We start from the raw sequence: 15,000 nt of genomic DNA, 5'->3' as shown, positions 1-15,000 counted from the left end.
CTTACCGGAGCAAGAGGCAGATGATAGACTGGGACCTGGATTCAGATGATCGTCAAAACCTTGCCCTTTACGAGCCTTTCAAAGAGGAGGAGTTAGAGGATGTCCTGGAGTCCTTCGAATACATGAATAGCCAGATGGGGCCTCGCGGCAGCCCAGATGAGGCGCACACTGTCTGGGTGACCTCGGACGCTGTGGAAATCCCAGGTCCTCGGGGCGAATCGAGAAAGTTTCCAAAAGACTGCCTTGACCTGCTCGAGTCTGGCCTCACTCAGGATGGCGTCTACACTATCTACCCCACAGGTACTCATTGTTATTACTCACCTGTTGCCTATGTGGTGGAGCTACGGATGTCGTCTACGCCGGGAAGTACATAGACGTAGAAAGTAGGAAATGGTTTGGTAATTTTTTTACATGTGTTCTTCCATTTGATTTATCATGTACCTGTTGACTAGTGTGGGTTGTGTGCGTGGGATTGGGTGAGCGTAAAGTGAGAGGTGTGTTTATATGGAGGTGTAGGAGGCATGGGAAGTGATTAACCTGATTTTTCACTCTCGAATCCCTGTTTTGTGAGACTCGAAAGTGTGTCAGTCACAAAATTTTCCTATAATCGGGAGAAGTGTAACGCTGTGTCCTCGTGGGCCTGTTTTCCAAAGATGCAATTATTACCGTGACTTGCGCACACTTACCCATGTTATTAATAATGGATTTTTTTTTTCAACCTGACTTTTGGTGTTAATAGAAAGTTGTGTAACAGAACGTTCCTTCTCTATAACCAAGAAAAAAAAAGTATGCTATTGGTAAAAAAAAAAAAAAGATATTATCATCGTAAGTTGCATATGTGTATGATCTTCACTATATTTTCCTTCCTTATATTATTTTCTCCTCTTTCAATCTACTTTCTATATACGAAAAGTGTCATACTATTTTTAGAAAAGATCCATTCACCATTATAACATTCACGTACATAAGAAATACGTAAAGGTAAATAAACAAGTACACTTTAGTTTTATAAAAGATGTAACACCCATGATGACTTGCATACACTTACGAAAGCTGTGCACCCTGTCAAGGCCTGGGTGTTCCGGCTTGGTGCGACATGAGCAGTGCTGGGGGCGGCTGGACGGTGGTGGCGGGCAGGAGGGCACGCCAGCCTCGGGTCAACTTCTCCCGGCCTCTTCTGCATTACCAGTTTGGATTTGGCGACCCGGAAACTCAGCACTGGTTAGGTGAGTGTGTGTGTGTGTGTGTTTCACTGTTTGATCTGCTGCAGTCTCTGACGAGACAGCCAGACGTTACCTTACGGAACGAGCTCAGAGCTCATTATTTCCGATCTTCGGATAGGCCTGAGACCAGGCACACACCACACACCGGGACAACAAGGTCACAACTCCTCGATTTACATCCCGTACCTACTCATTGCTACGTGAACAGGGGCTACACGTGAAAGGAGACACACCCAAATATCTCCACCCGGCCGGGGAATCGAACCCCGGTCTTCTGGCTTGTGAAGCCAGCGCTCTAACCACTGAGCTACCGAGTGTGTGTGTGTGTGTGTGTGTGTGTTGAGATAATTCGTTATCATTTCTACTACTAGTACTACTACTACTACTACTACTACTACTACTACTACTACTACTACTACTACTGCTACTACTACTACTACTACTACTACTACTACTACTACTACTACTACTACTACTACTACTACTACTACTACTATCATTAAAAATTCTTTATAATGGCAGTGCAGAATAATAGTAATCTCTCTCTCTCTCTCTCTCTCTCTCTCTCTCTCTCTCTCTCTCTCTCTCTCTCTCTCTCTCTCTCTCTCTCTCTCTCTCTCTCTCTCTCTCTCTCTCTCAGGCCTGGATCATGTCCACGCCTTAACACAAGACACCAATTCCTCCCTGCAAGTCTTCCTGCAGCACTACGCCCTCACTACGCCTCTCCACGCCACCTACTACTCCTTCAGGTAAGAACCCACGCCATGCCAACCTCTCAGCTGCCTCTCCACACCCCAGCCACGCCTCCCGTACCTTACCGTTACCTGTCTTACATTTCCAAACCTTATCTCATCTTCCCATATCTCATTACATTGCTCCCACCTTTGCTGTTGTCTTCATGCGAGTCTTTATTGATGTGCCGACGTGGCTTTGCACTTTTTCATACCTTTCTCTCCCTTCCTGAGGCTCCTGTTGGTGGTGAGAGAGGAAAGGGAAGGTATTGAATGGTTTGTTCTCATGATCTTGTTAACACTGAAATTCAAGTCATGCTGCTTTTGTAATTTCTTCTGGTGTTTGGTCTTAGTGTGTTGTTCTAACGTGGAAGATTGCATGTTACTTTTTTTTTATGCTTGAAACACTTTATCCTTCGTTTATAAGCTGATTTTTCATAATGCATGAGTTTGTGTATTTTTTTTTTTTTTTTTTGTGTGTGATTCATTCAAACTTGATAACGTTGCTAACTTTACGCGTCGTTATGAAAGAAGTCCTAAAACATATTTATGGTGGTGTTGTGCATCTTTGTGTGTTTCGTTCAAATTCATATGCATTTATTTTTCTGATTATTTATTCTTATTTCACTTATTTGTATTATTAATTTATATCTATAACTTTGCAAGAGACAAGAGTGAAGAGGGGAGGAAGTGTGAGCTCTTTTGTTGACACTGCACTGAGAGGACTCGCTAGCATGAGTCACCTTTGATAGTTTGCACTCATTATGAGACTGAGTAAAGCAAGACTCAATACACTGCTTACTTACCCATTCATTTAATATTTTCTTATGATTATCCTCCTCGCTATAATATTTCACCATGTTTCATCCAGCTAACATCTTTTATTACCCTGATTTTCTTTCCACTTTTTGTTTTGTCAGCCAATTAGTATCGCTTGTTGCATTCATTGAACTAAGAAGAGTTATTTTTCCGCAGTTATTATATTTCCTATCCCATTAGTTTATCCTTTATTCCCTTGGCTCCTGCTGTGAAATACTTTGTTCTTCCATTACGACCATTTTCTAAGGCCAGGTATATTGCTATTAGGGTTCTCGTCGGTGTTTCTTCAGTGAATGGGGCATTATCCTGTTTAAAGTATCATTACAATCCTGAAAACATCCTTGAAGACTTTAGTATCACTTGACAGACAAATTCATGGATGGAAATTATAGGTGAACATAGGCGGGTATATTTCATACAGTGACTGCCACGTGTAAGTCTGCTGGCTTCCTGTAGTTTTCCTTATTTATTTTTTTGTGTGTGTTTAGTTTTTTAGAGACTATTAAGACTTGTCGAGATAAAACACAAACTTTTTAGCTTTTTCACTACAATATGCTGCTATTTAGAGCAATGAAGACTATGGAAAATCTTCAGATCCCACAAAAAGAAAGCAAAAGAGGATTATGAGAACAGTTTCCAGTTTCCATGCAATATAATTCTCCAATGTAGCTGCAAATAACCTTTTCCCAACGCTATGCAACAATCCAGAATAATAAAAGATCTACACAAAGTCTTCAGAAAACCCAAACACGAAAATAAAAGAGGATTAAAAGATTAGTTTCAATTCCCTGCTTGTAAAATCTTCCAAAGTGACTGTAGCACCAAAAAAAGGACGTCTTGAAATGATATGTGGTTAAAGAACGATGAAATAGCAACGAGAATATCAACATAGCTTAATTATGTATCATTATTATTTTCTTTTTTAATCGCCGGGTAGTGTGGGAAGCAGGCAGGAGGGAAATCGTCTCACCATTGGGAGTTACGATTCAGCGAGCACTGCCGAGGACGCTCTCTCGCCTCACAATGGAGCCGTCTTCACCTGTCCCGGCTCAGGCTTCTCAGGTGCGCCTCTACCTGTTTGTGTCCTTACTGGAGTGAGTCTGTCTTCTTGTGTCTCTTATGTCCCGTTCTCTGGTCTGTTATTCTTTTGTTCTTTGTATTTATGTTTATTGTTTCCACTCACGACTTCCTTTCCTTAAGCATTCCACTGTTATATTGTTGTACTTGTTCTACTACTACTACTACTACTACTACTACTACTACTACTGCTGCTGCTGCTCTATCACTACTACTACTACTACAACCACCAACAACATTACTATTACCACCGCCACCACTAACAATACTACAATTCCCACCATCACCAACACTACTACTACGTTCTACCATCTACCTCTACCATTTTCTTCCTTTGTGTTCTTTCCTGCATCATGTTAACGTTTTCTCTCAGCACTAAAGGAGTGACTTAAACTCTCCCTCAGCCAACCCCTGCGCGGAGGAAATGGGCGCTGGCTGGTGGTTCCTGGAGGCGCCTTTATGCTACCTGACGCTGCCCACGGGTGAGGTATCTTCTGAAGGGCGTCCCAGGGGCATGCGTGGCTCTCTGGCGTGGCTCGGGGAAGACCAGATCCCGGATACACTCTTACTGATGGTCCGTCGTAATGGATAAATGTTTAGTCAGAGTTTGCACATGCTAAGGAAAGTAAACAGCTAATTATGTAGTGATTCTGCTATTGCTGTTGCTGGTTCTACAATTATTACTACTGCCATTTGGGTTACTATTTACACCACTAACTTAAACGTTCTCTATTTTTGCTACTGTTACTATTTACTACTATTACTATACGCTACATGAATTTCCCACGTAACTCGCAACACTTCAGGCAATATCTTGAAATACCAGGAAGGCATCTTGAGTTCTGTATCAGGTCAGAAGTGGACATAAGTTATCTTCTGTTGTAGTGTGGCCCCTGTTCTGATACACTCCGTGCCTCACCTTAATTGTTTTCAAAGGGCTCTAGTTGAAGTGACACGTGTTTGTGAGGGTGTTTCTATGCTTCTAGTGACATTTTAACAAGTTTTCTGCATTATCAAAAGAAAAATACTCTATAGAACTCAGCTAAATGCTCTTTGGAACTCAATTAATCGCCTCTGTAGTCTTTGAAAACGGTCACGATGAGAGAGGGAAGTGTTTCTGAGTATGGCACATGAATGAGGTTTGAAGCATCGTTCATTGCCTCTTGCGGCTTCGTTCGGCTGATTCCAAGTAAATAGTTGACTTCCGCTGAATCAAATGGTAAATAAATCTTCCAAGTTGTATCGTTTTTCTTTTTAATTTTTGTACTGTTTTCTTCCTAGCATATTGAATACAAACTAAATTCCAAGCTGTGCGTTACATTGAAACAACAAACACACACACACACACACACACACACACACACACACACACACACACACACACACCTAACACACACGTAATACAGTAATAGAATATAAATAGTACATTCACACAGTCGTATATAAAATATCTCTTAATACAATATTATAAAGTATTATCTATACCAAATAACTTATCAACATGTGACACGCGTGACTTGGCTCCGTAAGAGGACACGGTATATGAGGAGGTAAAAATACAATTAAATAAGCTGTACGCAGGTCGCTTCCATCATACAGCTTATTAGTAAGAGCGTTCAGTAACTCACCTAATCACAATGGTAATCACAGGTGTATTGAAGATATGACACGGTAAATAGCATCTGGAATAATGGAGTAATGGCAGCCAAATGCATGTGTGTTTGGTGCAGTAAGCGACCAGTGAGGCTGCCGCGGCCGCCTGACAGTGCCCAGTGTTCCCGCCGTGTAGTGAGTGACGTCCACCTGAGTTATCTTTTCCCTGTTCCTTCATGTGCTAGTGATTGACGCCACACACACACACACACACACACACACACACACACACACATCAAGAACGCGCCGGCCATGAAGCACGTGATTGATATTTGTGGACTACATTATGACTATCTCATGAATGAACGGGAAAATAGTGATTGTGATAAGTGATGAGTGGTTAGGCTATCATAGCAACACTAAAGACGCGCGCCAAAAACAATTATGCTCACTAAGGATGATTTTGCGTTGTTTTTATCACTATGACATGAATTAATGAGAAAAATAAGCTTGATTGTTATTGTCGAGTCATACTAACAAGCTAGGACGTTGATGTGTGTGTGTGTATTCATCACTATCACATACGAGGAAAACAGTGGTAGTGATGATGGTGGTGGAAAGTTATCAGTGTGCTAAGGTGGTGTACACCACCACCAACACCACAACCACCACCACCACCACCCTCCCAGGCGCCAGCTGTAGGACAACCAGTGCACAGACGAACTACTTGTTGGGTTAAGGTAAGGCAGCCGTGTCATTGTTACTCCTTCATCATTGCTGTGGCTGTGTGTGTGTACTGTGTAATGCCGCGTGGTGACTGGCGACTGGTGACTGAAAGACGACCCGCCAGCCAATCCTCCCTGACGGACATGGAGACCCAAAACACCACTGTCATTTGTGATCAACCTAGTAATGATGCTTCAAATAACGTGTGGTTAAAGATAGCTTACTTGGCTAGCGTCACACACACACACACTCTCTCTCTCTCTCTCTCTCTCTCTCTCTCTCTCTCTCTCTCTCTCTCTCTCTCTCTCATACGCTTCATGAGAGTAAATATACAAACGGTATCACGAATCGAGGCTTACAAACTAGTGACATAATAAGATATATATAAAAAATGCTTATGATATAGGTAGAATCACTCCCCGCTGTCACACGGAGAGTGCAGTGTGGCGCTTAGTATGATTAACATGATGGCATCTAGTTTGTGTCTAGTACTTGGTGTTTTCCTGAGTTTGGGAGGAGTTCTGGGGGAGCTTGTCTTTACAGCAGGTGCCATTGACTGTAGGGGGAGGGATGGACTGGATTGACACTTCGCTAATAATGTTAAGAGCCGGGTTGTCCAGGCCACACTTAGCAGGGGAGGAGCCGCCGCCCTCTGCCGTGGTGGTGGTGGATGTATCGCTGTCCTCGAAGATGGAGAGAGCCACGTCTGCAGAAAGGAAACAGTGTGAGGGAAAGGGAAAAATATATGAATGGGTATATATTTCAAGTTACCCTGGTGTGTGTGTGTGTGTGTGTGTGTGTGTGTGTGTGTGTTTGAAAGCCAGCAAATCTCACCTCGTGACCGTGACTGTCCAATCCTGACGTTCATGAGGGAAATGACCACAGCAATGCCGAGGGCGCAGGCAGACCCACACGCGAAGGTGATGACGCTTCTGTAGTACCAAGGCCTGCGGGGAGACGAGCGAGTGGTTAGAGGAGCGGGCGGCGGAAGGAAAATAACCAGTAAAGGGACAGAGACATTACGAGATTAAGTACAGGGAATTACTAGACAAGGCTGTTTGATTCATTCCCATTGTCGTTCACTTAAAGGGCTGTCATCTATAAGGGGAAGTGTGTCATGCGTTTCATTGACTCGTTACAAAAGGGAAAGTGATCACGTGTTTACCTTGAAATACACGGAGAAAAGGAAGGAAAGGATAAACCATCATGGACAAAGAGGAAGAGAGAAAGGAAATTGGGCAGGACAAGGCTATGTAAATTTTCATATCAATCTTACTTGTCTTTTTACTCACGAATATTCCTTAAGTAAAAAAAGTCTACAATATTTGAAACTTATTTATTCCGAGGGGAATTGTTATAGAGGAAAACAATGTCGCTACATGTCAATTGTCCTTGAGAAATGATAAATCTTGGCAGGAATTATACTATACACAGAAATATATATAAATATGACTTGACTTCATTAAGAGGGAGGTTTCAAGACATTTATCGCTTATTTTTGGCTAACCCTCTCGGACCTGCAATGGGACTAGCAACTAAGTGGGCCTTTTTTTTCGTTTGATGTTGCCGTTGGCCAGTTTTCCCTTCTTATATGGTACAGTGGAACCATGCGTGCTTTGGGGTCCGAGGGGTTTCCAAGCGCACGGGTTCGAATCCTATCCACGGTCCGAGTGTAGGTTGGGCTTCCTCCCTTGGGGCAACGGTTTCCTAGCGGGTGGGCTTTGAGATAGGAGGTACCCCAAAAAGTATCCCCTTTAGCCCTGAAATTCCCGTGAAAAACCCACATGGTATAAAAAGATAAAAAAGCATACAAGGAATGAACACTTACTCTTCTGGGTTGGACTCCTGGATGATCATGATGATAATTCCATTGGAGAACTTGTCCACTAAACTCATGAAGCCGTACACGAAGGCGCCTCCCTCCACGTTCTCCCCAATGAGATCAGCAGTGATGGAGAGCGAGGTGATGAGTAGTGTGGAGCCGCCAATACCCAGCAGCGCCCCCACCAGGAAGATGCCCCACTCCTCGTAGTAACTGCCCTCCCCGAACCACAGCCACACGCAGCCCGCAATGCCTACACAGCAGCCCAGAGCGAAGGTCCTCTGTGGGGAAATTTAGATGAGTTATCACAAGGGTGGTTATAGAATGGACATGACGCAATGGAGACATAAACTTGAATTGACATTAAGAGTTTTTCGAGGAATTCATGCGTCTTCGGTCAAAAAAAGAGTGTGAGGTCCTCTGTTGGGAAATTTAGATGAGTTAGCACAAGGGTGGTTATGAAGTACACGCGTCGTAATGGAGACATAAACTTGGAATGACATTAAGAGAATTTAGAGGAATTTACGCGTCTAGGTATAAAGAAAGTGTGACGAGAGTGAAAGAGGTAAACTTAGATTCAAACGAAGAGAATTTATTGCTTATATATTTGTTTGAGAATTAAAGAAAGAGTATGCGAGTGAGAGAGAAAACGTAGATTGAAATAACAAAGTTCAGATAAGTACGCATTCCAAAGATGTGATGTGAGATAAGAACGAAAACAAACAAAGGGAAGGAGTAAATTTAGACTGAAAATATTATTATTGATTGATTATTTTTACTACATTAAAGTTAAGAGATAAACAATGAAAAAAATGGAGATAGAAAAAAAGTAATAGAAGCAGAATTAGAAATGGCCGTATTATGAGTCAGATTGAGAAGAGCTAGAGTTACTTAAGGAATAAAGAAAATTAAATAGAGAGAGAGAGAGAGAGAGAGAGAGAGAGAGAGAGAGAGAGAGTAGTGTTTATATAAGAGGTGTCTCGAGTAGGTAAGTCATTATCAGCATTTTTTCTCGCTGTGATTACTTTAAGTGAAACAAACATCGCACCACCAGACACGGTTACCGAACACACACACATCTTATCCTTATCTCAGCTGTCCTTTATCTCCTTTGTCATCATATTCTACTCTTTCTCGTGGGGATGCAAGACTTCCGTATCATCATTACAAGACACTCTCTAAGATCATTTGAGTGCATGTCTATACTAAATCGTACAGAGAAAACGGAGCTTATCAGGTATAACTTTAACAATTCCAACGTGTATTCGTGTTCATGTATGCCAAAGTGACTGGTTTTCGTAAATTGCCTCCACATTACATACCCACAGTTCCATGTCAGTTTTCTTCTATATATGTAACTAAGTGAGTATTTTCTCTATGCAGTGTGATTTCTAGTCGGTGTAAAGTTTGGAGGTGGTTGTACAGAAAGGAATGACTCAGAATGATTTATGACTGAGAAAACATGTGCTAGATACTATGATTGGGTTAAAACGCATTAGAACACCGAGCAATATGACTCTTGAACACCTGAACGAAGTGATAAAGTCTTGATCAGAAGTTGAATAAGCTTTCATAATTACTTCGACCTCGCTTAGTGTTTTCTTTGATATCTTCAGTATTGACACACATTTTTACCTTGATTTTTTGGGGCATGATTAGGCCATTTTATTGACATTTGGATGAGTTAATGGAGATCAGAAGGTTAATGGCTACAGTCCTCACTATTTTAATCACCCACATAAATTTCTGAAGGTGTAAAAAAAATCGCCAATTAGTCACCTGAATGAATATGAAAACGCGGCATCTCGTCTTGATTTTTCTTCCATTCTATTCTATTTATGTAAGAGGAATTCTGTGCAAGCATAACAAAAAGGACCGAAAATAAGAAGAAAAAAAGAAAACTGTAAAAGAAAACCCAGCATCTGAAATTTTAGGGAAAAGTGTGTTGATATCCTTCGCATCCGTGTTTTGAAGCATGGTAAGCTCGTCAGCAGGTGAGAAGGTGAGGTGAGAGGGAGTGCGTTGTGACAGGGAAGGTGGCGAGTTAAGGAATGCAAGAGATATATGTAACCTTTTTGTTTGTATTCATATTTTCCTTTAGTCTCGAACGTGATCTTAATACCAATCAGTAAATTCCAGTGTTCAGTGGGTGCAGAGAGAGAGAGAGAGAGAGAGAGAGAGAGAGAGAGACCGCTTGATCATGAATATCTATGCTTTTATTCTTTCAGTCTTTCAAGTAGCTGACCTACTCTAGTGCCTTTAATGAAACCATGTCATTTTCTCTCTCTCTCTCTCTCTCTCTCTCTCTCTCTCTCTCTCTCTCTCTCTGAATTCTTATAACATTTACCATCATAATAGCCTAATGTTAACGGAGCCTCGATTATACTATTTAAGATTATGAGTCATGGAAACGTACAAACTCACGCAGAAGTTAAACGGGTGGGAGGAAGTTCAGGGATAACAACACACACACACACACACACACACACACACACACACACACACACACACACACACATACGTAACTCGCTGAATCTCTTACCTTCCTTCCAATCTTTTTGTTGATCTCCTTCATGAGCAACGAACCAGTGAAGCCTGCGAGGTACATAGCGAAGGGCACCAGGGCGAGGAAGGTCTGGTCCAGCCTCAGTGTGTCCTGCACGTACAGCGGGATGTAGGCCTGGCGGGGAGAGGAGACGGAGAAAAGTTGAAAGTGATGTGTAGGATTAGCTATGTGCAAAAGTAGATTGGTACAGTACATGGTATGGAGGGCCAGTCAGTATGAAAGCTTTAAGTGAGAGATGTTCCTTTCGTGTGCACGCAGACCAAAGGTGATGTGCGCTCTATCCCTGAGTGTGTGTGTGTGTGTGTGTGTGTGTGTGTGTGTGTGTGTGTGTGTGTGTGTGTGTGTGTGGTATTATATGAAGGACTGTGTGATTCTTTTTTGGCAAGATTATAAGAAAACAAAGATGAGACATTAGAAAACAAGGAAGATTACAAGACAATAAGGGAGATTAGAAAAGATAAAGGCAGAATATAGGAAAATAAGGAAGATTACAAGAAAACAAGGAAGATTACAATAAAATAAGGATTACAAAGAAAACAAGGAAGATTACAGTAAAAAAGGATAGAAAATAAGAAAACAAGGGAGATTACAAAGAAAACAAGGAAGATTACAATGAAATAAGGGTAGAAAATAAGAAAACAAGGGTAGAACATAAGAAAATATGGATAAAACAAGAAAATAAGGGTAGAACAAGAAAAAATAAGGATAGAACATGAAAAATAAGGATAGAACATACGAAAATAACGAAAAACATTGGAAAATAAGAAAAAACATAAGAAAATAAGAGATAGCATCGAAAAATAAGGATAAAGCATCAGAAAACAAGAACGAGTTTAGTGTCACATGACTGCAGCTTCGAATTACAAGTGTGGGCGACAGTGACAGATAAAGTTTACCTAAACAACTCTTTTTTTTTTTTTTTTTGTCGCTGTATTTTATCCCTTCAGCGTCCGAAGGTTAGAAATGGTATAGTAAGTCTCAAGAGTCACTGATAAGCAAAGGAACAAATGATAAACGTACTCTGAAGAAAGATGACATTTCTACGGATCATTTCAGTAATTGATTTGTATTCTCGTTTTTTTTTCTCTCACTGTCAAGGTAACTGCGTAGTCAGTATCTCTCTCTCTCTCTCTCTCTCTCTCTCTCTCTCTCTCTCTCTCTCTCTCTCTCTCTCTCTCTAGATTAACGTAGAAATGAGTAGCCATGTAATTTCGCTTTCTCTCTTTCTCTCACTGTCAATATTTCTGTAACTGCGTAGTGGAAACATGGCTCTCTCTCTCTCTCTCTCTCTCTCTCTCTCTCTCTCTCTCTCTCTCTCTCTCTCTCTCTCACCTGGTACAGATTGACGTAAAGACGAGTGGCCATGTACAAGACAGCGATCTGGTAGAAGGGAAGCTCTTTAAACCAGTCAATTTTCCTCATCTTAGCGGGCGATGGATCCCTCTTCTCGCCGTCGCTGGAAGGTGGCAGCTCGCACCGCTTCTTGTGGGGGATGAAGGGCGGCTCCTTCACCCCGATGTGGAAGATGAGGGAGAACACAACCCCGATCCCGCAGCAGATGAGGGCAATGTTCTGATGAGAGAGGAACAAAAAGAGGATGGGTTAGGGTGGGTGGGTAGTGTGTGTTTAGGTATGTGGTTTCTCTCTCTCTCTCTCTCTCTCTCTCTCTCTCTCTCTCTCTCTCTCTCTCTCTCTTTCTATTTCCATTACGGTTATCACTTGTTATTTGTATTTCTCTGTCCTCGTATGTTTGTTTATATTTCCTATCATCTACGCATGTTTTGTTATCATTCGTTATCTCTATTCTTTTCCCACGTTCCCTCTCTCTCTCTCTCTCTCTTACCCTGAAGCTGGCGGCGTCTTCTGGGCCAATGTGGTTTGCGGAGGTGGGTTCTGCAGTGCCGCCGCTGGAGGTGGAGGCGTAGTAAGGGTCGGTGGTGAAGGGCGTGGAGGTGTCATTGTAGGTGTCATTGCCGTAGGAGTCCCCGCCAGTGATGTGCTCCGGTCCCGGCTGGCCAGTGTTGAGGGAGAAGAAGGTGATGGTGAAGACACTCAGGTTGGCTAGCACTGTGAAGGCGTACCTGAGGGAGAGGTGGGGGAAGGGTCTCTATTAGTAAAGAATTTTTTTTTCTCTCTCTCTCTCTCTCTCTCTCTCTCTCTCTCTCTCTCTCTCTCTCTCTCTCTCTCTCTCTCTCTCTCTCTCTCTCTCTCTCTCTGTATGTATGTATGTATGTATCTATCTCTCTCTCTCTCTCTCTCTCTCTCTCTCTCTCTCTCTCTCTCTCTCTCTCTCTCTCTCTCTGAATTTACTCCAATACACTTCAAAACAAGGGAATAAACAGACCGGCCAGTGATTGAGAGGCATCAGTCCATGGCGGTGTTCCATTGCCCTCGTCTCCTCAGATGACAAACTTACTGTGACGGAGTTCGTAACACAGGGAACAGTAACAATGCGAATTCAAATAACACACACACACACACACACACACACACACACACACACACGCGCACAAAAAAGAACGATTCATTGCTTTCATGCATGGAGGAGGACGACAAAGCACAAAAATGGCAAAAAGACACACTAACATTAAAGCTAAAATTAACTGGTTGTAACCAAAGCCCTTACCTGATAGAGTTGAGCTCCGTCCTTTGACACTTCCGCGTGGTGAGGTCAGGAATGAGCGCTAAGTGGGAGATTTGAACGCACGCCCAACCAAACTGGAAGATGACCACGAAGATGAAGTAATAGCCGAACTTTGCCCAGTCGTCCAGGTCCTCGCAGCCCAGACACACGTTGAAGATGAAGGGAAAGGCGATGAAACACAGCACAGTGCCTGCAGAACACCAGACAGGCTACGTTAGTGGCGGTGGTGGTGGTGAAAGAGAGTGGTTTGCAATGGGTATATCGTGTTTTCATTGTTTATTTTTTGTTGTGCGTTGTTGATTGTTGTTGTTGTTATTATTGTTGTTGTTGTTGTTGTTGTTGTTGTTGTTGGTGGTGGTGGTGGTGGTGGTGGTGGTGATGGTGGTGGTGATAATGTTGTTGATTTATTTGGCTTGCATCTGCTCTCTCTCTCTCTCTCTCTCTCTCTCTCTCTCTCTCTCTCTCTCTCTCTCTCTCTCTCTCTCTCTCTCACTTTCGCCCCTAATGAAGGTTAAATGTCGCGTCCTATCTTTTCCCTCCCTGTAAAGGCGCGGCAACACTTGTCCTGAAACACTCCTCTCTTCATGGCGTAAATAAACATGTCACAGGCAATCTAGCAACGTGTCACAGGCAGCGCTAGGGACAGTGTTTGCTGCAGTGTCCGGAGCAGGCTGGAAATAAATGTGACAGCTCGGAGTCTCGTTCATATCATTAATAATCACTTCGCTACTGCAATTTTATATATGAATATTATATCAATAACTTTTACGCCCCACTTCCACTACATTCATAAGTTACTCAGGTTTTTAATGGTATTTTTATCGTTCTAGTGATAGATTAACAAGATTTCTTAATTATCAACAGAGAAGCGCTCTTGAGAACCCGACTAATGATCTCTGCGGCTTTTGAAAGTAGTCATGGTGAAAGAGCAGTGTCTGTGAATACGGGACTTTGATTCTGATGCGCGGAATGTGTGGAACTGGCCGAGGGGAAATCATAAACATTTAACTAACACTTGTTTCTTGGATTAACGTGACAGCCTCAATCGTGAACACATGTTTCTCTGGGGAAGTGTTGGCTGACCTTGATTACGTGTGTTAATTAATCACTTGTTCCTCATCTTATCACAAGTTTGTCTTTTTTTTTTTTTTTTTTAGCTTTCCTTGCATTTCTTCCTTTCCTTCTTCTCTTTCCACCATCAACAAGAATGACTTTACTTTGTGTTCCTCATCTCATCACGTGTTTTCGTCTTTCTACTCTTTCTTCTTTTCTTTTCCACCTTCCTTTCCCAACAACAAGCATATTCGTTTTCTTCTTTCCTTCCTTCCTTCCCTGCTCCAGCAAGGACAAGAAAAACATTTGTTCTATTTTCTCCCTTCCTCCTCGCCTTTCACTTTCCAGCAAGAACACCAAACATATTTACTTCATTTTCATCCTTCCTTCTCGTTTTTCTATTCCTTCTCGAGCACAAATATAAATACTTACTTTGTTTTCACTTTTACATCTTAATCATTTTTACCACCACCACCACCACCACTACCCCCTTCTCCTCCTTGTACGTACCCATAAGATGCCACGTTTTCCGCCTTCCATAGCGGGCACAGATGGGTATTTTGTTCTCCTTGTCTGAGAAGATGCCCACTATTGGCGTACTGATCCCGTCTGCTATTTGGCCCACAAGGAGGATGAGCCCCGCCAGCGTGTTGTCGAACTGAAGAACCTGTAGATTGGGAGTCGTGGTGAGGCTGTGGTGATGGTGGTGATGGTGGTGGTGTTTTTTTGTTTCTTATGCTACAGGG

At 42.4% G+C, this 15,000-nt stretch overlaps 2 protein-coding genes across 6 annotated transcripts in view; one reads left to right on the top strand and one right to left on the bottom strand.

Moving 5' to 3' along the window:
• Nucleotides 1-5,090, top strand: part of LOC123510472 (angiopoietin-related protein 7-like) — a 5,663-nt gene extending 573 nt beyond the window's left edge. Inside the window, exons 1-5 of the mRNA XM_045265677.1 lie at nucleotides 1-300; nucleotides 1,071-1,226; nucleotides 1,864-1,972; nucleotides 3,711-3,835; nucleotides 4,255-5,090. The exon at nucleotides 1-300 is cut by the window's left edge and continues 573 nt beyond it. Coding sequence (XP_045121612.1) covers nucleotides 1-300; nucleotides 1,071-1,226; nucleotides 1,864-1,972; nucleotides 3,711-3,835; nucleotides 4,255-4,442 — 878 coding nt within the window. The 3' untranslated portion in view covers nucleotides 4,443-5,090. The remainder of the gene's footprint in view (nucleotides 301-1,070; nucleotides 1,227-1,863; nucleotides 1,973-3,710; nucleotides 3,836-4,254) is intronic.
• Nucleotides 5,088-15,000, bottom strand: part of LOC123510471 (major facilitator superfamily domain-containing protein 12-like) — a 56,747-nt gene continuing 46,834 nt past the window's right edge. For all 5 annotated transcript variants that reach the window (XM_045265674.1, XM_045265676.1, XM_045265673.1 and 2 more), the window contains 8 exons: nucleotides 14,765-14,921; nucleotides 13,184-13,391; nucleotides 12,401-12,638; nucleotides 11,890-12,129; nucleotides 10,534-10,671; nucleotides 7,998-8,272; nucleotides 7,004-7,116; nucleotides 5,088-6,875 (listed from right to left, as the gene is read on the bottom strand). In XM_045265674.1, coding sequence (XP_045121609.1) covers nucleotides 6,655-6,875; nucleotides 7,004-7,116; nucleotides 7,998-8,272; nucleotides 10,534-10,671; nucleotides 11,890-12,129; nucleotides 12,401-12,638; nucleotides 13,184-13,391; nucleotides 14,765-14,921 — 1,590 coding nt within the window. In that variant the 3' untranslated portion in view covers nucleotides 5,088-6,654. The remainder of the gene's footprint in view (nucleotides 6,876-7,003; nucleotides 7,117-7,997; nucleotides 8,273-10,533; nucleotides 10,672-11,889; nucleotides 12,130-12,400; nucleotides 12,639-13,183; nucleotides 13,392-14,764; nucleotides 14,922-15,000) is intronic.

This window comes from Portunus trituberculatus, chromosome 29 (genome assembly GCF_017591435.1).
Source record: "Portunus trituberculatus isolate SZX2019 chromosome 29, ASM1759143v1, whole genome shotgun sequence".
NCBI lineage: Eukaryota > Metazoa > Arthropoda > Malacostraca > Decapoda > Portunidae > Portunus > Portunus trituberculatus.
Note: the sequence above shows the minus strand (reverse complement) of the source record. Positions and strands in the feature narration are given on the sequence as shown.